Source organism: Poecilia reticulata, linkage group LG3 (genome assembly GCF_000633615.1).
Source record: "Poecilia reticulata strain Guanapo linkage group LG3, Guppy_female_1.0+MT, whole genome shotgun sequence".
Lineage (NCBI taxonomy): Eukaryota > Metazoa > Chordata > Actinopteri > Cyprinodontiformes > Poeciliidae > Poecilia > Poecilia reticulata.
In genome coordinates this window covers 34,413,158-34,435,073 of record NC_024333.1, presented here as the reverse complement: position 1 = coordinate 34,435,073, position 21,916 = coordinate 34,413,158, and the positions used below count along the sequence as shown (strand labels likewise).

The 21,916-nt window shown below is 37.6% G+C and overlaps 1 protein-coding gene across 13 annotated transcripts in view; it reads right to left on the bottom strand.

The window, feature by feature from the left end:
* Positions 1 to 4,337: 4,337 nt before the first annotated feature.
* Positions 4,338 to 21,916, bottom strand: part of nav2a (neuron navigator 2a) — a 131,037-nt gene continuing 113,458 nt past the window's right edge. For 7 of the 13 annotated variants that reach the window (XM_008405957.2, XM_017304056.1, XM_017304059.1 and 4 more), the window contains 22 exons: positions 21,643 to 21,695; positions 19,478 to 19,501; positions 18,905 to 18,979; positions 16,311 to 16,394; positions 16,110 to 16,233; positions 15,010 to 15,197; positions 13,900 to 13,920; positions 13,621 to 13,665; positions 12,505 to 12,513; positions 11,113 to 11,285; positions 10,209 to 10,362; positions 9,939 to 10,125; positions 8,834 to 8,934; positions 8,659 to 8,754; positions 8,260 to 8,434; positions 7,848 to 8,083; positions 7,576 to 7,727; positions 7,321 to 7,392; positions 7,038 to 7,234; positions 5,690 to 5,808; positions 5,216 to 5,416; positions 4,338 to 4,577 (listed from right to left, as the gene is read on the bottom strand). In XM_008405957.2, coding sequence (XP_008404179.1) covers positions 4,452 to 4,577; positions 5,216 to 5,416; positions 5,690 to 5,808; positions 7,038 to 7,234; positions 7,321 to 7,392; positions 7,576 to 7,727; positions 7,848 to 8,083; positions 8,260 to 8,434; positions 8,659 to 8,754; positions 8,834 to 8,934; positions 9,939 to 10,125; positions 10,209 to 10,362; positions 11,113 to 11,285; positions 12,505 to 12,513; positions 13,621 to 13,665; positions 13,900 to 13,920; positions 15,010 to 15,197; positions 16,110 to 16,233; positions 16,311 to 16,394; positions 18,905 to 18,979; positions 19,478 to 19,501; positions 21,643 to 21,695 — 2,612 coding nt within the window. In that variant the 3' untranslated portion in view covers positions 4,338 to 4,451. The remainder of the gene's footprint in view (positions 4,578 to 5,215; positions 5,417 to 5,689; positions 5,809 to 7,037; positions 7,235 to 7,320; positions 7,393 to 7,575; positions 7,728 to 7,847; positions 8,084 to 8,259; positions 8,435 to 8,658; positions 8,755 to 8,833; positions 8,935 to 9,938; positions 10,126 to 10,208; positions 10,363 to 11,112; positions 11,286 to 12,504; positions 12,514 to 13,620; positions 13,666 to 13,899; positions 13,921 to 15,009; positions 15,198 to 16,109; positions 16,234 to 16,310; positions 16,395 to 18,904; positions 18,980 to 19,477; positions 19,502 to 21,642; positions 21,696 to 21,916) is intronic. The other 6 variants (XM_008405962.2, XM_008405967.2, XM_008405965.2 and 3 more) reach the window with 4 other exon arrangements.

Sequence of the window (21,916 nt, the reverse complement as noted above, 5' to 3'; positions counted from 1 at the left end):
TTGAAATGTTTGACTTGAAACTCATAAATTAAAAAAAAAATTCAAAAAAATTCTCTGAAATTAATCTCCAAATTTGAGTTTTTCTTATAAATTTTTGACATGAAACTCAGATTTGCAAGGAAATGTTTGAGCTCCAAAAGTTTAAACTTTTCTAAAAAAAAAGAGATTTTTATTACATATGTTTGACTTTAAACTTTCATGGTTTTGCTTTTCAATTTCTGAGATTAGTCTCAACTTTGTAGTTTTTTCTTTGCAAATTTTTGACTTGAAACTGAAAAATTTGCAGGGGAATTTTTGAGCTCCAAAAGTCAAAAATTTTATAGAAAAAAAAAAATCTCGTTTTTTTTTCTAGAAAACGTCTGACAGCAACCTCAACTTCTCTTTCTCACAAAGTTTTGACATTTTCTGAGATTAATTAAATCTTTTTCTTACAACTATTCAACTTGAAACTCAGAATTTTTTTTAAATTTACTAGAAAATTTCTGAGATTTCTTTTGCAAATTTTTGATTTTTTCGGAAATTTCCCAATTTTTTCTAGAAATTTTTAGAGATTAACTGGAAAATTTCAGAGGGTTTTTTTTGGCAGAAATTTACTCCTTTTTATCTGCCATGGTCATGATATGCTGTCGTAGAACGCTGGCCACAAAGCTGGTGCCATGCAAAACATCTTCAACCTGGGGGACAAACACATGTTCAGTTTTCATTTCTGGATTAAATGTTGCATAGGATCGGAGAGTAAAATATTGAAACGATGGACTTTAATTCTCTGGCTTTAAACCTCTCTGAAGGCAGGCTGGGAGGTCTAAGGGGGAAAAGAGAAGGTTTTAAAGTTATAAACATGCCAAACCATTTTTACTCATTTTTCACACGTACCTTTTATATTAATAACCTCTTACGTATATTTTTTTATATAAACAAAGCAGCTTTAAAACTAGTTCAACATGTCTGAGTTTTGTTCATAGTCAGAACAAAACAATGAAGAAAAAAAAAATATGGGAGATGAGGTATAAAATCAAGTCTTTTACTTGCCTCAGTCACCGACAGGTTCTGATCTTAAGCACCAAAACACACTGAAATATTTTTCTTTCTTGCAGTTCATATTTACAATYTTGTCAAATCACTCATGCAAAAAGAGCAACAAACAAAAAATAGATCTTTAATTCAAAAGTACTGCTTCTGATTCGCATCTATTGAACGTTCCCACGGCAACGGTGATTGATATGAGAGGTCGACGGCGCTCCTCGATAACTGCAGCCGCTCGAGGAGAGCTCGACTTTTGGAGCCCTGTTACGTTTTACAGCCATTCAGACAAAAAAAAACAAAACAAACAAAAACAAACAAAATCAGCTAATGCACGTAGTCTGGTAGCAAAGAGTAAGGCATTGTTTGTTGGAACTCAGTCCAGCACCAAAAGGAGATTTGTGCTACAAAAGCCTGCATGGGCCAAATGTGCGAAGAGAGATCAGAGGGCTCAAAGAAAGAAGCGATGAATTAGAGAAGAGATCAGGACACAGRTCATCTCARSCAGCAGCATTTAAAGGACAAATCCCTCCAAAGTGAATTCCAGCTTCAAAGTCACCTCTGATGCTTCCTTGAACAGGTTAGGATCGGTCGATAGGCGATAAAAAACATGTTTGATACATTTCTGCCACAAAATCAATCTTAAATGTTGAGATTTTAGTCTGCAGTTCTTTGAAAAGCAGAAGTAGAGCCTCCTGCACAGCCAATAAGAATGCAGAAAGTGGTTTCAACAACACTTGTTTTTTCCAGCAGTCATTGTACAGCTTGTACTGTATGACTGTTGTTCTGTTTTAGTTTAGTTTATTTTTTAACATACTATGTATTTAAGTGTTCTTCTTTTATGTTTTGTTTGATGTACTTAGGAGTTCTACTTGTAATTTTCTGTGTTTAGAAACTTATACAAATAAAATGTATTTTAAATGTGTCTCAGTTTGGGTAGCTAGGTAACAGGCTGGCGTTCCACTGGGGTTGCTAGGTAACAGGCTGATTTTAGACAGCCTGTTACCTACATTTTGGAGGTTTTTGAAACAGTTAATTTTCCAGACACTAAAAAACACACACAAAAAAACATTAAAATATTGTCAAAAAATGGCTGGGTGGGTTTTTAAGAGTTTGGGTTGTTTTTGTTAGCAGTAGAAACCCAAATAGAAGTCAGTGATTCTTGAGAAYAGGGACAAAACAGGTCCTATGGATAAAGCACAAAATGTGAGTAAAATATAAACAAAATATAATTTTTTCAAATATCTGACTAAACTAACCTGGGTCATGATATTTGCTGAATATTTTTTTATTTTAAACATTGTAGTCGGTGGATGATGCCTGTAAAAGCCCGTGTCCAGGAGCAGAACTCAATTCATTATAATAGTTTAAAACAATTAAAGAAATACTAAAATTATATATAATGACAATTAAGTATAAGTAGTCATATAAATAATTATAAAGGTATCAATAAATTGAATTAGAAATCATTTTTATATATTTTCCAACTCCATTGAAATTTGTCCCTAGTTTTTGTCAACACTGTCAGACATGAAAAAAAATCAGGCATTATTGGGGGGCACCAGAACTTCTGAGGACCCCATGACCACTTCCTTTCTCTTCCTTTGCTAAGAGGGCTAGTTAGCTCTGGTTAGCTTAAGTTATTCTTTAGTTTTTTTTCTTTTTATTCCAGAGTTGTTTGTCACAACGATGATGTGTCAACACCATAACTGACAATTTACAAAACTTTGATAAAATTTTGTGAAATAAAAGCTTAATTTTGGTAAAATGTAAAGATTTCATGGACCTGATGAGCTACAATATGGCCTCCTTCAGAATAACATCATATAAATTGAGGTAGTTTGGCATTTTGTCAACTCCGTCAGATGTAAACTCCATCAGAGTTTTTGTGACTCTTTCAGTGAAATTGTTGTCAAATCTCACTTAAATGTGCAAATAATTCATTTTAATGTATTTTACATTAATTGCATTACTTCACATGTATGACGTTTTTCATTTTACTCACTAGTTTGTCACCACCTTCAGTTCTGTGTCAACTCCGTCAGATGGACTTTTTGTTGTTTTTTGTTTTAAATAATATTCATTTTGTTTCTTGAGAAGCATTTGTCTGTAAAATGAGTAAAAATATCACTAATAGGGTCATTAAAAAATTATTTTATATTTATTTTTGTCAGATGGTGATGACAAAGTTCTGGGTCAGGTCGATTAAAAATGTAATTTTTAAAAAAATGTTGCAACTGGGAGCCTGTACCTCAGCATCTTWACATTTCCAAAACATTATTTGTCATATTTGCATACATAAGGTTGAGAAATAACAAAAAAAATAAAAATATGGGAAAATTAAAACCCATTTTGTCCCTATTCTCAAGAACCACTGATGTACAAAAATATGAAAAAAACTACATTTTTCATTCAAGTTTTAGAGTAAATCTGACACATTTTCTGCTCCATTTTTCCTGTCTTTACTATAGAAATATGTAAAAAAAATAAATAAATAAATCTGTGTCTAATTAGGATCTGGTCAAATAGCCAAAATATACAATATGTTACAAATATATTTTCCTAATATCTGTATTTAAGGRATGGCTATAGGAATCTGTTGATATATGTAACAAAAATTCAAATGTTACTCAGAAAAACTTATCAGGCTTAATTATAAGAATGCATGTTGTGTAATAGTTTAGATCATAAAACAATAAGAYGTATTATTAAGAATTGATAGTTCATAGTAGCACATATGTGTTGATTCTCAGCCCATTTGTTCTCATCCCAGGATGTAAGAGAAATAATCTKCCAGTGGAACTAGTACTTTTTWAAATCAATAATCAGGARTTATTTGCTTAAAATAAGCTCCTCTGTTAGTTTTGTCTTATTACTAAAAACTAATCCAAAAATAAACTTTTTTGCAGTGTATTTTCAGAAAGAAGATATTGTGTTTTGAACTGAAAATTCACTTTGGCTGGTTTTATCCAGCAGTCACTCAGACGAGTTGGTCTGCAGAGGATGAGCCGATTGTTCATCGTCCAGCAGYGGGTCGCTGCTCTGGCTCACAGTGCAAGAGAGCATGGGTTGGATCGCCACCTGCAGGCGGGTCCGGTGCGCTGCAGCACGGTGGAGGATGCCGATCACTTGGCTGGTGTTAAAAGTAAACTGTTGACTCATGATGATGGTAACAGGGACGCCTCATCAACAGGCACAGGCTGTGTGCTTCTACTTTCTGYTGAAGCAGACATCAGACTCCTGACAGAGGAACCAAGGGCCACAGCGGTGAAGGAAAAAATAAAAAAAAAATCACGGCAGTGCTGAAGAAACTCGTCTTTTTTTTTTTGGGTTACCTGCACCCAGAAAAACGTGGCTGCATTTTGTGCCAGGAAGTTCTCATCACGGTGAGAACGGAGTAGAAATAGTCAAGCTTTTGTGCTTCTGCGATGTCATAAGGTCGACTCCAGCGACGAGTCGAGGATGTCGTCATGGTGACTGTTGCTGTTGGAGTCGCTGTCGTAGCTCTGCGGGCTCGATGACGTCGCCGCTTCCTTCAGGCGCATCAGCATATTCATCTGCAGACAGAAACAAAAGTCAGCTGGAAGAACGAGAAGAACAATGAGGAGCTTTAACTCAGAGGTGTCCAAAGTGTGGCTCGGGGGCCACATGTGGCCCTTCGGATGATCTTTCCATGAGGCTCCAACTGCAGATCAAGAATTAGATTAACCAGAAATATTTTAGAAAAAAGAAAACTGGAAATTTCTAAGTTTCAAAAGTCAAAAATTTTAACATTTTTGACTTTTCTAAATAAGAAATTTCCATGTTTTTTGTAAAAAAAATTCTGAGATTAATTGCATTTTTTGGCAGAAATTAATTATTTATTTTTTATCTATTATGGCCACTGTCGTAGAAAAAAGTTTCACTTTTTTTTTGGAATGGGGGCAATAAAAAAGGAATAATGTCATTTTTTATTGCATTGCAGTCGATGTAAAATTTTTGTTGCAGGTTCTACAACAAAAAAATCATCTGTTGCCAAAACGTCAGATGATTTAGCAAACAGCATTGTACTGATATTAGAAAATATTATTTGTACTTTTGAACCTTTTAGCATTTTCAAAAGTTTAACTTGAGTAAACTTTATGTGCAGCTTTCACTTGTAGTTGAGTACTTTGTCCACTTTAATCTGACGTTAAACACTGTTGCTCTTGCTCACCAGTGGATCTGCATCGCTGTCGCTTTGCGGCGGCTCTTTCCGGACTCCTTCTCTCGGTGCAGAGTAGCCGTCGAAGCCGACGTCTTCAGGACGGAGCTGCAGCAGCGGTGGCCAGTCGCCTGGAGGTGGCGTGGATGACCAGGGGTACGAGTCGATCACCCAGGCTGCTGGATCCTCCCACGCTGCCCTGCGGCCGTACAGCTGCACGGAAAAACCAAACAGTCACAAGGAGAATCTGAGGAAAAGCTTCTAAAATGGTGATTATTAGTTCAGATTGGACAATTTCAAGTAAGAAGAACTTGTGCTTTTCCATCAATTAAGTTCCATTAAAAAAAACTAATTTAAAAAATCAATAGCAACTCTTGAAGGCAGTGCAAAAAACATAAGTATATTTAAATAATAACAGTAGAATCAGATAGAAACAACCAGAAAATGTTGATTGTTCTGTAAAGATGAGCCTTCCAGCCCTGCTACCTGCAGTCCTTCGCGTACGGCCTCCAGCATGTAGGGGATGATGGAGTAATTCCACAGGTCGGTGAACCAAACCCTGGATCCCTCCACATCCATGGGGCATGACAGAAAGAGGCGGGGTCCTGCAGTCCACAGAACCAAAACATAAACACCCAGTTCTGCCTCCAATCTATTACTGCAAAAACACTGAATCTTACCAAGTATTGCTGTCTAATTTCTAGTGAAAACATCTTTTTTTTACTCTAGTGGCCTTTATTTGAAGGTGTGAGGGCAGAACAGGGGGGTAATGAGAGAGAGGGAAGGCATGGCAAAGGGTCACGAGGCCGGGAATCGAACCTGCGACGGCCATGTCGAGGACTAAAGCCTCCTTACGTGGGTTGTGCTTAACCCCAGCGCCACCGCAGCTCCCCTTTATGAAAATATTTTAATACACTTGAAAAAACACTAACATAACTTGTTTTAAGTAAATAATGTCTTAATATTGATGAAAAAGTACAAGTTCCACTGGTAGATTATTTCACTCATAACTAATAATTTATCATCAATATTAAGATTTTTTTTTTGTTATATTTGCATATTATTTACTATCTTGCTGAAAAGTTACTTGTAAGTTAGTTTATCTTAACTCAAGTTTACTAAGATACTTGCACCCCAGCAAAGCCAAGCCCGTTACCTAGCAACCCCAGCAAAGCCAAGCCCGTTACCTAGCAACCCCAGCAAAACCCAGCCCGTTACCTAGCAACCCCAGCAAAGCCCAGCCCGTTACCTAGCAACCCCAGCAAAGCCCAGCCTGTTACCTAGCAACCCCAGCAAAGCCCAGTCCGTTACCTAGCAACCCCAGCAAAGCCAAGCCCGTTACCTAGCAACCCCAGCAAAGTCAGCCCGTTACCTAGCAACCCCAGCAAAGTCCAGCCCGTTACCTAGCAACCCAAGCTTTGTTCCAAGACATTTCTCCACAAAAACACGACATTTTACCATGTAAACTCGGTTTAGTTTTTGATGCAAATACTTTAGTACTCTTGAAATTAGCCAACTGTAGCTAATAAGTAGCTTTTCAGCAAGATATACGAGTTTATTTTAGGTGGATATTTGCTTAATATTGAGGAAAAACGACCAGTTCCATTGGCAGATTATTTCACTCATAACATGGGAAAATATCTTGTTATAAGTGAAATAATCTCCCACTCGAACTAGAGCTTTTTCATCAGTATTAATGAAATATTTATTTAAACCAGCGCCTATATATTGCTGAAAAGTTACCTGTAAGTTCGTTTTCTTGTATTTCAAGTGTATTAACCGAAATCCTTGGTAAGACTTTTTGTTTTGCAGTGCCACCTGAGCTCCTTCTCACCGATTGTGACGTCAGAGGAGCTGTGAGTCTCCAGGAAGCGGTTCAGATGGTGCCAAACCCGCGGCACCCAGTCCATGATCTTCACCAGCTCTGCGTTTCGGGTCCGGCTGCCGATCTCCATCTCTATTAGCTTCCTCCTCAGGTAGCGACCGAGGAATCCCTTTACTGGCTCAGTGTGGTTGGCACACAGGACCCACCTTCGTGGAGAACATACAGCATGAGCGCTCAGTGTAAAGTGAATGTTCAGTGGAAGGAGGATCTCACTAGTAGTTTGGAAATATACCTGAAGTTATGATGAAGCTGCAGGTTTGGAGCTGAAGATGTGGCTTGGCTCATGGTGCCGATAATGTAAGGGCTGAAAGGAGCAAAAAATTTACTGATTTTACTCACAACACTGCAAAAACATAAAATCCTACCGAGTATTTTTGATCTAGTTTGCAGTGCAAATATCTTAGCACAATTGAAATAAGACAAAACTAATTTATAAGTAACTTTTCATCAAAGTGCGTTACTATAGGTTAGATGAAGCTGAACTGACCAGTGCTGGTAGTTGCAGTTGAAGAGGCCGTTAAAGATTTCTCCCAGAGAGCTGACGTGGTGCAGGTTGTCCAGAATGACCACCAGGGGGCTGTCTTCCCCAGAAACACTGTTGCATTGCTGTGCTAATCCTGACAGGTACTGACGAAGTTCCTTAAGAAATAAAGTTTTTGTTTAAGCTCCACAGTTTGACTTCAGAGTCGCCAGGAATGTTTTCTGTAATATTAACTGTCTGGGCAACTGAAAAATACACAAACTGTGCATCCTTTTTACCTTGCTGGACTTGTGATCCACGTTGAAAGTGACGACAGCGTTCGGGGTCAGAGGTCGGCCCTCGAGGAGCAGAAGGTGTCGCGCCAGCTGATTGGCCAGGTAGGTCTTCCCGGTGCCGCTCGGCCCGGACAGGATGACCCGTCTGTGCTCCCGGAGCAGGGAGACGTAGCGCTGCAGCATCGGCTTCGGGATCAACGTGTCAAACACGAGAGAGTCGACGTTTTCACTGCTCGCACCTACACACAAACACAACATGAGCCTTTTTAATCAACGATAACACGCGAAAACGTCTTCTTACAAGTGGAACCAGATAGTTTTCTCTCTTCTCAAGACTGCTAAGATATTTGCATTGAAACCAGAATAAAAACACTTGGTGAGAGTTTGTGTTTTTGCAGTGTGCAGGCTGTGGTACCTTTGAGCTGGATGTTGATGGTGTTGTCTCCCACCAGGTAGCCGCAGGGCAGCAGCTCAGGCGTACTGGCCGTACTGGAGCTGCTGGGCCGATGGATTTCACCGATGTTGTAACCCTGAACGCTGTCTGTGCTCAGGCCGAGCTGGCTCACCGGGTCAACATGGGTGATGTACTCCTGCAGAAGATTAAAGGACCAGTTTGTAGATAAAAGTGTTGATGTGCAACAATGGATCAGAGCTAGCGGTGGCGTATTATGCTAGGATATGTTTTAGGGCTTCCTGTCACTTTAAATCCAGTTAGATTTGTCTTATTTAAATTGTACTGAGATATTTGCATTAGAAACTAGCCCAAAAAAACTTGGATATTGTGTTTTTGCAGGACATAAACATGTTTATTTACCTTAAAGAGGCGTCGGACCACTCCATCCAAAACATCCCACTTCGTTTTGCCGCTCACTCCGATGCAACCAATCAGGAAGTGGCGAGATTGACCCTCCTTAAAAACACAAGCAGCTGTCAGACTCTGAGAGGCCGACGTGCTTTTTACGCCACGCGGGTCGTAACGCGGGTCTCACCTCCCCCCATTTGATCTCCTCGTCGAGGCTGACGACGATCTTTACGTGTCGACCCTCCTTCCTCATCCCACCTTCTCCACCCGTGTCTTCCAGCAGCATATCTGGCAGGAAGAGAAATGAAATATGGTTTTGTTTTATTTAGTTCAAAGGCCTGTCACAGTAAGTGATAAATCAATTAATCACATAATAAATTAAAATGATAATTTCCCGTTGAACAACTATAGTTAGAAATTGTCCCATTTAATACCATTGAAAAGCCGCCATTTTGAAAAACCCTGAAAACATTTAACACAGTAGTTAGTTTTCTTTTTTTTTCTTTTTACAACAGTTCTGCCATTTTGCCTGTTTTTTTATGCTGAAGCTGAAAAATTTCAATTTTTTTTAATGCAATTTTGGTTGCAAAGATTCCATAATCCATTTTAATTATTATTGTTTTGTATTTTATTTTGGATATTTAAAATGTTCCATGTGGCTTATTCTTCAGAAACAGAATTGCTTGTACACACAATAGTACGGTGACTTTTTCCTCAAAATTCAAATGGTTTTCTCAGAATTTTAAATGTTTTTTCTCAGAATTGCAACTTTAATCTCAGAATTTTGAGTTACTAAAAAAATGTAAAAATCTTGATTTTAAACCCAGAATTATTTTTTTTCTCAGAATTTTGAATTTATTCTCAGAATTCTAACATTTTTTCTTTAGAATTCTGACTTTATTTTATATCAAAATTCTGACTTTTTAAAATTTTATTTCTATCTACGGAGCCCCTAAGGGGACATGGAGAAAAAAAAAGAGGAAAGAAATCCCGACTTATTATCTCGAGATTCCGACTTTCGAGATAATAAGTCGGGATTTCTTTCCTTTTTTTTTTTTTTCTCCATGTCCCCTTAGGGGCTCCGTAGAAATCTGGCTTCTTTCTACAACATTTTTTTTTTTTTTTACTTTTTTTCTCAAAATTTCTCACTTTAATCTCAGAATTTTGTCTCTCAAAGTTTTTCCCAGAATTCTAACTTGAGTCAGAATGATTTTTTTTCAGAGGCTCTAATGCTCTTCCATACACCAGCACCACAAAATATGTAGACATGTTTTCCAGGCCGTGCGTCTCACCCAGACTGGTCGACTCGCTGGTGGTGAGGTTGAGGCTGTGCTGGGACAGGCCCGCGGCGGGGCCCGCGCTCTGGCTTTGGGTGTGAGGCGGAGGAGACGCCGAGATGGACGCCTGCGATCCCGTCCTGCTGCCCTGACTCTCCAGCTTCAGGCGGTCATTCTCCGACTTCAGCTTCTCAATCTCCAGCTGTCCAAACCACAGTCAGAAAACGTTAACCGGCAGGGAAATAGCAAGGTTTCAGTCTGTTGGGGTTCTGTGGGTCAGCGGACCTGCATGCGGTTCATGGCCTCCCGCAGCTGGTCCAGCTGATGCGCCGAGCTGAGGGCYTCCAGGCGGATATCGGTCAGCTTCATCTCCTTTTCCCTGAGTTCACTCCGCAGCTGCATCACCGTCTCGGCCTCGCTGTCCAAACACTCCGACAATCTGCAAAAACACAAACCGGTTGAGATCATTCAGAAACTCCACCTTTAACAAGTTTTGCATATTTACTTAGCGGTGGGAATCGATAAGAAATGTATCAATACTGACTCCCAATATCAACCTCACTTATCGATTCACATCCAGTTATACTGAAAAAACAGAATCTTATTTTTTATCTACTTTATTTTGCATTTGAAATAAGACAAAACGAACTTAAAGGTAACTTTTCAGAAAGAAACAGGAGCTTATTTTAAGTTTAAAAAAACTCTAATGTTGATTTAAAAGGTGATATTTAAAAGTGAAATAATCTGCCAGTGGAACACGACACGTTTCCCATTTTATAAGTTAAAATATCTTGTTCCACTGGCAGATTACTTCACTTATAAATAGTACTTTTTAAAATCAATATTAAGAGTTATTGACTTAAAAAAGCTCATATTTCTTGCTGGAAATGTACTTATAAGTCAGGTTAGTTTTATTTCAAGTGTACTAAGATCTTTCCATCGGAAACTAGACAAAAATACTTTTGTGTTTTTGCAATCTAAGAAATAAACTCAACATATGCGTCATGTTGTATCCAATTAAAATGAAATTAATTGAACAATCAATCCATCAAATTAACATTTTTTAAGAAGAAATGCAACTTTCTGAATGTCCACAATTTTCGCCTTTTCTGGGAGGATTTTTCAAGACTTCAGGTGAGTCCAGCTGTGGAAAGCTTCAATATTTACACCGGTTGATCACCAAACTTACAGGGTGTTGGAGTGTGTGTTCCTGAGGATGTGGCTGGAGGCCGAAGTGCCGTTGTGAGGCAGTTTGGGGGAGGATGGCAGGGAAGAGTCCGTCATTTCCTCGATGTCTGAGTGAGACGAGGCGGATTTGGGAGATTTCTTCTTGGTGAACGCTTGTTTAAAGGAGCTGCGCAGCTGTAAAAAAAAATAAAAAAAAAATATGGAAGGTAAGACGGCGAGGTCGAAATGTCAACGTTAGAGGAAGAGGAAGAGGAAGACGTGGCGGGGATAACGGCTGCAGACAATTAAACAAAGGCCTCGGGAGAAAAGGAATCGCAGGTGGAAAGTCTTATGACTGACTTTGAGCGTTTTGAAAACATTTTAATGTTTAACTGCTGCAGATAAAGCAGTTTGAGAAACTTTGAAACATTTGCAGCAAAAGATGCTCAATTATTCACACAGTGCCAGTTACATCCATGGGCACCACTGGAAATAATGTGTAAAACAAGTTCAGGTCGAAGAATGTAGTGAAATCTCACGTTTAATTTGGATGTATTTACTGTGTGGAGGGAAAAAATGTTTGCAACAAACTCACTGGTAACCATAGCAACCAATATTATTTTCACGCTTTGCTTCCTTGTTTTTCTAGGAACCTTCAATTCTTCATTTGCTTATACTTATGTTTGTACTTTTCATTTCTAAAAATCCCTCCAAAAAAAAAAAAAAAAGTTTAATTCAAAAACACAAAATCTTACCAAATTCTTTGTTTAGTTTCTGGTGCAAATATTTTAGTACTCTTGAAATAAGACAAAACAAATTCATAAGTAATTTTTCAGCAAATGTATGAGTTTGATTTAATTAAATAATTCCTTAATGTTGATTTTTTTAAAAAGTACAAGTTTCACAGATTATTTTCACCTGTAACACAGGAAAAAGGTTTAAAGTAAAAAAAACTTCCAGTTGAAATTGTACTTTTAAAAAAATGAATATTGAGGATATTAAACTAGAACATAAATACTTGGTAAGATTTGGTGTTTGAATAAAGCTTTTCATAAAAACTTAACATACTAGAGATTCACTTTAGCCAAGTTAAGCTAAAATACGAGGCCACTGATGATAGTAAATTACTACTTCACTCAAATTAAACGTTTCGGTTTTCTACATATTCCACATTGAGATTATGTTTCTGCAAAAATAAGTACAATTTGTCTCAACACTTTTTTACACATCTTTACCAGCAGAACCAATAAATGCATTCATTCAGCAGGAGTGTGAACCGGCGAGCCAGCTCAAGTGTCATAAGAACCGTTCAGAAGGAAAAACGGACCAATCGGGAAAAGAAAAGGAGTGTGGTTAGTAACCTAGAGGAGGTGCCGGGGTTAGACTCTGGTTTCTGTCAGCACACCGCCCTTACCTCGTAGACCTGCCGCACGAAGCGAAGCAGAGGAAGACAGGGAGACAAAACAGCACATGTTCATGCGGTTCGTGTTTGTCCACGGAGGGACAAAGATTCAGCTAGACATTCCTACAAGGTCGAAAGCCACCAACGACCTTGAAACATGGAGGCTGCTAGAGACCCCCCACGACACGGAGCCCCTACGTGCTCAACATTACACACCTATGAGCAACACCTGCAGCCAGGAGCCGCCGACAAAAACACACCCACACACACCCACATACAGGAAGGAGATCAAGTTCTGTCTCTACACTGCAAAAACAGAAAATCTAACCAAGTCTCATTCCCAATGCAAATACACCTGAAATAATGCAAAACTAACTTATAACTAACTTTTCAGCAAGATATAACTGCCTGTTTTAAGTAAACAATTCCTTAATATTGATGAAAAAGTTCTAGTTCCACTGGCAGATTATTTCACGTTATAAATAAAATAATCTGCACGCAGAACTTGTACTTTTCTATCAATATAAAGAAATTATTGACCTAGATCAAGCACCTATAATTTCTAAAACGTTACTTGTAAGACATTTTAGTCATTTTTTTAAGGGTGCTAAGATCTTTGCACTAGAAATGAAACAAACATACTTGGTACAATTTTGTGTTTTTTCAGTGTATGACCTAAAAGAGGAATGTTTACTGATAAAATGTCTCTTTACAGTGAACCTATAGGGATGAGGAAGTACACTGCAAAAACACTAAATCTTACCAAGTATTTTAGCCTTTTTTTTTTCAGAGCAAACACCTTTGTACACTTGGAATAAATTACAAGTAACTTTTTGACAAGCTAGAGGAGCTTGTTTAAAGTTAATAATTCCTTAAAAGTTTCACATTCAGATTATTTCACTTTTAACATGGTAAAAATGTTCAAAGTGAAATAATCTGCCAGTGGAAAATGTACTTTTTAATAAATATTGAGGAGTTATAGACTTAAAACAAGCCGGAAAGTTACTTGTAAGTTAGTTTTGTGATATTTCAAGTGTATTAAAACAATTGTACCAGAAACTAAAAAAAATTGGTAAGATGTTATGTTTTTGCAGTGCTAAAGGTTGAAAATAAAAATAAGTTGCATACATCATCATCATCATCCTGGATTTGTCCAGCGGTGCACAAAAGTGCCTTTTGATCGCAAAAAAAGAAAAGAAGAAAAAGGAGGAGGAGGAGGAGGAGGAGAAAAGTTTAAGTGTTAAGTTGCTGTTTTTCTAAATGTTAGCGCCAACCATCTAGTCAACATTGATTTGGTGATTTACTTCATTTACCGATTTAAAGCATGTTTTGGGCAGTAAAAACACCAAATCAAACCTTTTAGCAGGACGTTACAGGACTACATGGAGCTACGTCTGGCGTTTTCACCTTATCCCCAGAAAAAGACGGCTGAAGGAGAGAAACCCAGAAACATGTGACACCGAACAGGAAGTTCAGCAGAAAAACAGTAAAAAGTCCTGAAATTCTGAATCAGTGCAGAATGAATTCATCTGGCTTTAGGTTTATAATATTTAAAGGTTCATCTCTGGAAGGATCATTTAATTGCCGATTCATTATAGAATTTGATACAATTCAAATATTTGTTTCTGTTTATTTTGATGATTGTGGGATTTTCAAAATTTGTAACCCAGAATCAACATAAACAGAAATTACACTCGGAAAGTAATAAATTTACATTAGAGACGCACAAATCCGATTCTGATGCTTTATTATTTATTTTACATCATATTTATAATTCATAATTGCACTTTTTGAACCATTTGGAAAAATGTTTGTTGCAGTTTATATTTTTTACATATTTGACTAAAGTAGTCAACATTTTGTTTTTGTCCATTTCAGTTTATTTATTATTTTACTCTGCATTGGCTGTTATCCTCCTGGTTGCACTGACTGATTAATTAAGTTAAATTGGTTTTTACATGTTTGACCAGGATTTAGAAGCTACTGGTGCAGAGTTACAAAATAAATGTCTAATTCATTAAATATTTAGAAATAAGAAACATTTTAAGTCAATTTAGCTCTTATTTTCTATCAGATCAGCGAGAACCATTTTAGATAGAAAAAGAAAAAGGAGAAAATTCCCACCAATTAATTTTGAGATTAATTTCAGAAATTTTCGGGGAAAAAAAAACATGGTATATTCCTGAACTTGAAAAGACAAAAATTTACTAGTCAAAAACTGAATTTTTTAAAGAAAAAACAAACAAACTTGGAAACGTCTGAGACTAAAAAGTCAAAGAAAAAAATTTAAAACTGAAATTTTCAAGTTTTTTTCTAAAAACGTATTAATCCCAAAATTTCTGAGTTTTTGACAGAAATGTGCTTTTTTCTCCAGTTGCCCTAATATTCCATCATAGATATCTGTATTGATGTCATAAGTGAAAAAAGCGGATCGGTGCATCCCTAATTTATTTATGAAACAGATAAACTTTCCATCCTAATTTATTGAGATCCGTTTGTAAATCTCCAGACTCTTACCCAGTTCTTCTTGTTCTTCTTCTTGTTCTTTGCGTCTGCGTCCATGTTGGATCCCACGCTGGAGTGGCTGGTGGCGCTGGCGACGCTGCTGACGCTGTCGGAGGAGTGCTGCCGCCTGATGCGCAGGTCTGGCTGCTGCTGCAGCTGCTGCTGCTGGTGCTGCTGCAGCATCGTACCATTACTGCCAGCTGAGAAGAAATGAGGGACGTTTGCATTTAAACACCTTTCAAATTAGCTCAACATTTGGGATTTTTGTTTCTAGAGAAGGATTTGTCAATCAGTGTCACTGCAGAAAGCAGGCAAGAATACATTTTTCTAACTATTTAAACACTTAATTTCTGATAGCTCAGTTTACCACCTGGCTTTATGGCTGCAGATACATGTTCAGTTTTTTGCTAATTATTACCAAATTAGGAAGAAACTATATTTGTATTTCATTTGTCCATTTTTTCTCGTCATTTATCCACTCAAACATATGTAACGTTTTTGGGTCAGAAATTATTTCATCACGCTGTGATAAACAGTTGTACACTGCAAAAACAGAAAACCTTACCAGGTAATTTTACTCTATTTTAAAGTGCAAATATCTTAGTTGACTAAAAATAAGACAAAACTAACTTACAAGTGACTTTTCAGCTAAATATATGAGCTCATCTTAAGCAAATAATTCCTTCATATTGATTTTTTAAAAGTATTGGTTCCATTATCAGATTATTTCCCTTATAATCCTTGTTAGAAGTAAAAATAATCTGCCAATGGAACAAGTATTTTTTTTAATCAATATTAATGAATTATTGACTTAAAACCAGCTCCTATATTTTATTAAAAGTTACTTGAAGGTTCGTTTGTTTCTTATTTCGAGTGTAGTAAGATATTTGCACTAAAATAGACAAAACATACAAGGTAAAAAATTCTGTTTTTGCTGACAACATGCTAAGTGATGTTAAAACGTCAAGATAAATGCAGTAAACAGATTAACGTCTCTTTCTGCAGTCCAGTAGTGCGTCTATTTGTTTACCGAAAATAATCCCATTAAGTCACATCTGGAACCAATTAAAATACACAAATCTAAACATTGAGCCTCAGCGTTTTGTTTTTACCTGTCCGATCTGCTTTGGGTACAAGCTCAGGTGTGTTGATGACTCCGTTAATGGCCGCCTGAGCAACAGCGTTCTGCTTCTTCAGCAGCTCGATGGTCTTCCTCAGCTCGTTCAGCTCAGAGTCCTGCACAGAAACCAGGATTAGAGGAAGTTAAACCGGAGAAGTCATCGGCTTGGTGTGACAGGAGGAAAGGTTTTCACCTTCTGCTCTGCAGTCAGAGTCAGACTCTTCAGCCTGATGGTCATGTTGCCCAGACTCTGTTCAAACGCTGCAACCAGGTGAGCCTGTGGAGCAAACCAACAGGTTTTAGATTAATTTTTAGCAGGAAAATTCTGTTAAATAAAAATACACCTTTATTTATTTCAGACAAAAAGTAAAAAAAAAAAAAAAAAAAAAAMAGAAAAGAGGACAAATAAACAACTGACATGCAGTTTTACATAATTTGTTCAAAAAGAAGCAGGAAGGAGATAAAAAGTCTTATTGTTCCCTGAACCTCTCATACAAATCAACGTACACTGCAAAAACACAACATTTTACCAAGGATTTTCCGTCTAGTTTTCTAGTGAAAATATCTTATTACACTTGATACATGAGGCAACACTAACTTAAAAGTATTTTTAAATGACATATAGCAGCTTGTATTATGTAAATAATTCCTTATTATTCATAAAAAAGCTGATTTTTTTCACTTAAAGCAAGACATCTTTCTCATCTTATAAGTGAAATAATCTGCCAGTAGAACTAAAACTTTTTCATCAATATTAAGGAATTATTCACTTAAAACAAATTCCTACATCTTATTTAAGTTAGTCTTGTCTTATTTCAAGTGTACTAAGTTATTTGCACTAGAAAGCTGTGTATATAAAATAAACAATGATTTGTGGTTCAGAAAAAAAAATCTTATTTTCCTCAAAACAGCAACATTTTTAGCTAGTTTTGATGTTTACTTGGCAGATCTGGCCACGTTATATATCCTGGCAATTTCTCCTCTTGTTTGCCCTTTGTGGAGTGATTAATGGCTAAATTATGTTGTACAAAACCAATTAGTTTCCAAATTAGTGTTTGATTTATAAAGCAATAAGGAATCAAAAGCAATCCAAATCTGAGCAGCTGAATTGGATGGGTCAAGAAAATACAGGCACAGTTGAGCTAACCGCTGTAACCTTGAGGCTGAAGCTCAAACATGACGTCAACAGAATGTAACAAAACCCAAACAATCACCAAAAAATAACATCCTGTGATAAATGACCAGCTGCTTATGATCACATTACAAAACATCAACACCAAACTGCTGAGCCTGGAGCTGACACAACTCATTCATCTAAAGTCACACCGAGTCCAAGATGTGTCCGATGGTTTTCTACTGTAACTCAATCTGACCCTTCCAGCATCACAAAATCATTCCATGAGGGTGAAATATCAATATATATGAGGGTACAGCTAGAATGATGCATATCTGCTTTGAGATATGACAAACTGGAATTACTTTTGGAAAAACCCAGGTAAGTGTGTTGGTTTAAAAGTGATTATTATGCTTCCTTGAACAGGTTAAGAAAGGTTTATGAGCTAAACAAAACATGTTCAATAGATCTTTGAAGGGGTTGCTAGGTAACAGGCTGGGCTTCCAGGGTTGCTAGGTAACGGCCTGGGCTTCCAGGGTTGCTAGGTAACGGTCTGGGCTTCCGGGGTTGCTTGGTAACACATTGGGCTGGCACATTTTTGACATTACATTCCGGAGGTTTTTAAAAAGGCTCATTTTCCAAACACCAAAAAGCATTAGCATATTGCAGAATTGACTTGGTTGTTTTTCAGTCTTCCTCAGCTCATTCAGCTGATTTTAGAAGCATTATAGATCCAAATGGAAGTACAAAAACGTGCAAGATGTGAATTTAGCACCATAATTCCCCTTTAATCGCACAGAGTGAACAAACTCCTCCTCTAGGTGTGATCCTGTGCCGACTGATTTGCATGTCCACGTTTGGTCTTTTTCCAGCAGAAGCTTAATTTTTCTGCCTCAGGGGCATCAAGGTGCGCTCAGATAATTCATCAGCCTGTGACACACCGTTAAATATTTCAATAATTTTTTTGTCTCTCTCTCTCTCTGCATCTCTCCTGCTCGTATGGAGGCGTCACTTGCTGTAAAATCTTTGCTTTAAATCTACCGGCTGTGTGCCGGGACTTGAGTACCTGCTGTTTTCCAACAACCTTCCTTCCATATCTTTAATCCAGAGGAGAGCCGCACTCTAGGAGCCGATTACCAGCAGAGCGTGGCAGGACTTGTGCAACAGCGGCAGGAGGCAGGCAGAAACGTTCGTGTCTAGAGATGCTTTAAGAGATTCTCTGATGGCTCTGCCAGTAGTCAAATTATACCTTTTGAGGGTAAAGAACGCGGTGCCATCTTTCTGTAAGGGATTAGTAAGTACTTGTGTTTCAGTGCGTGATGGAGGCAAATTTTCTCCACTTTGTGAAGACTTAAAAGACAAAGTCTGAAAAGAGGTGGATTTGTATTTAAAAATAAGCTACAAATAACAAACAAAAGGAAATTCAGATACAATAGAAGGATTTATATCAGTAAATCCTTTAGAAGAGTAAATTTGGCCTTTTCTATTTCAGTTTTGCACTTAAATTTACAGTTTAAAACATCTGTTTTAGTATTTTTAAATGTGTCTACTAGAAATCTAACAAATATAAAGAAGGCAAACTTATTGATTATAAAGAGAGTCACTTTTAAAATCCGGGCTCATCTCGTACAGGTGTGCGATTTAGGTTTTCCACCACGTTCTTGTTCACTTACATTGGCGCTCAGCTGTGTCGTGAGGGCGGAAACCTTCTCCTGGGAGGCATCCAGCTCCCGGCGAAGTTTTCGGATCTGCGGGGTCGAGACAAAGACATCAAACACGCAACCAGACGCATAATGAGGAAAACACTGCAGCCACAAACAGGGGAGGATCCCTGATCTGAACAATTTGTTCTGAGTTCACTGCAAAAACACAAAATCTTACCAAGTAATTACAGCCTCGTTTCTACTGCAAATATCTGAGTGCACTTGAAAAAATAAAAACTAACTTATAAGTAACTTTCCAGCAAGATATAGGAGCTATTTTAAGCCAATAATTCCTTAATATTTATGAAAACRTACTAGATTTGATAAGACATTTTTCCCATATTTGAAACAATCTGCCAGTGGAGATTGTTCTTCTGTGTTTTGCAGTGTACATGTGTTCAGTGGGTTAAGAAGGTCAGTCACAAAGTGGCTACATGTGTAACTGGATACAACTGTGAAAACATGCCCATGTTCCAACAAGTCCAGCTAGTGAACGCAGAAAATGAAAGAGACTGTGAGCGCTGTGGGCGTGCTGATGCTCACCTCCGACTGAGACTTCTCCTCGTTCTGAAAAACAAACAGCAGAAGAAGAGAAAACCATTAGAGTCTTCAACCTGCCGCGGGTCAGACCGCACATTTCCTGACTCCCGTTTGATTTATTAGCTCCTTGGAGACGAGCTTTATAAACTGTGGAGCGTATTGTCTGGTGTAATATGTCTGGGAAGCAGAGATTTCCTCCTGAAGGCATTTCACCGTGTGTGTTGAGTCTCATTGTCAAAATGGAACAATAGCCAAAAACAAAAAGAAATAGGTGGTAAATAGACATACAGAGCACAGAAAACAAACGCTAGCTCGCACGAACGCAACACGCCCTGATGCTGGTCACCAAAACACTGACACATGCAACACCCACATTTACATATAAACCCGGCTGCACCTGAACTTGTATTTATAGATGATAACAACGGGTTTCTCATTTAAGGTTTGCCGCTAAATTTAAGGTGAGTTTGACTTTTTTTTTCCTTCTCTGCTGAAACAACCCACTGTAGCAGCTTTCCCAGCAGAGTCTGAGCAGCTAGCATTAGCACATCTGGACGGTGGCATGTGGTTTGCAAAGAGACTCAAAAACACACGCAGGCACACAACCAGCTGATCCTAGAAACGCAAACACAGAAGTTTGTCCTGGAGACGCAGAGAAAACACAGAAACAGCACTCTAATGCAAAAATAGCAACTTATTTCAACAGGCCTTTATGTTCACAAAATGATGTGGTTCACATCATTTTGATGTGATGTGACTGCAAAAAAACAAAATCTGAACTATTTTTGATCTACTTTCCAGTGCAAATATCTTATTACACCTGAATAAGACAAAACAAGGTTAAAAGTATATTTTCAGTAAGATATATGAGCTTGTTTTAAGTAAATGATACCTTAATGTCGATACAGTTCCACTGTATCTTGTTTCAAATATAATAAGATCTTTTCTCTCTGTTATAACTGAAATAATCTGCCAATTGGATTTGTACTTTTGATCAATTTTAAGGAATGAATTACTTAAAACAAGCTCTTACATCTGGATTAAAAGTTACATGTAAGTTAGTTTCGTCTTGGATATTTGCAGTAGAAGCAACACAAAAATACTGGGTGAGATTTTGTGTTTTTGTAGTGCAACCACCTGATYCTAGAAACACACAGCAGTTTGTCCTGAAGCGACTCACTGTAACACAAAAACATCACCACTCGGTTCTATCAGAAGCAGATTACAGCACATAAATCTTATCTCAAAGAAACTTCAGAGCCAGAAAATAACCTGCCTCTGACTCACGCTCCATAAAATCAGAAACCGGAACACTCTGCTCCTGTTTCCTACCGTTTGCTGCCAGACCGGGACGGTTCCCGTCAGAGATAGAGTCGCCATCATTTTGGCTCCGCTCTGATTTCCAGCCTGTAACTTTCAGGCTCTGAGGGTCAAAGCCAGTCTGAGAGGCTCTGAGCTACACCTGCTCAGGTGAGCGAACAAACCCAGAGACGGGAGGAGGAGCTTCACTTTCTGTGTGCACATGTGGGTTGTTCCCTGTTACTCTGTGTGCCCACGACTAAACCTTTTCCTTTCAGGATGWGTGAGTCGCATATCTGTTTGAGCTGACTGATGAACTTTAATATTTAAATGAACTGAAGCTGTTTCCACATGAATAACTGCAAAAATAATTCCTGCTTTGGTCATTTTTGGGTTCAACAGGGTATTACAGCCACAGAAAGACAATAAAAATAATAAAATTATGAGAATAAAGTCATTATATATCAACAATAAAACTCTTATGACAATACATTTATAAAATTACAACAATAAACTCATATGAGACTAAAATCATATTATTACAAGAATAAAGTTGCAATATTAATAGAATAAAATTATAATGTTAAAGAATAAATAATTATGTTAAAACTTACTTTTTATGACTTTATTTTTGTACGACTATTCTTGTAATATTATGATTTTCTTCTCGTAATTAAATTAGTTTATTTTTTATTAACGCCTTAAGAAAGCAGCTAGATGTAAAATTATGTTCAGCTCTGATGGCACTGGAGTTCAGAGTGAAGTTAGTAAAAGTAAAAAGGTAAAATATATGTGACAGGGAGAATCGTTGCCTTCAGGAACATAAAAATACGAGAAAATTTCACACTAGTTCTGGAGCGTAAACTCACCGTGGAGTAAATGGACGAAGTGCTGGACACCAAAGACAGAGATGAGCCATGAACTGCAGAAACAGAAACAAAAAGAAAAGGTTTCACTGCTGGGCCGTGTCTGCATGGCAGAAACAGAAATACCGCTCTCGGAAAACAGATTCATTTTAAAAAGACTTCTTTAGGACACCGCCACGTAGTGATATCACTAAACTGCACATAGAGACTTTATTTAATCTGATTTTTTAATTTATTGATTCTTATTTATGTGATTGTGAAACAACTGTGAAAAATT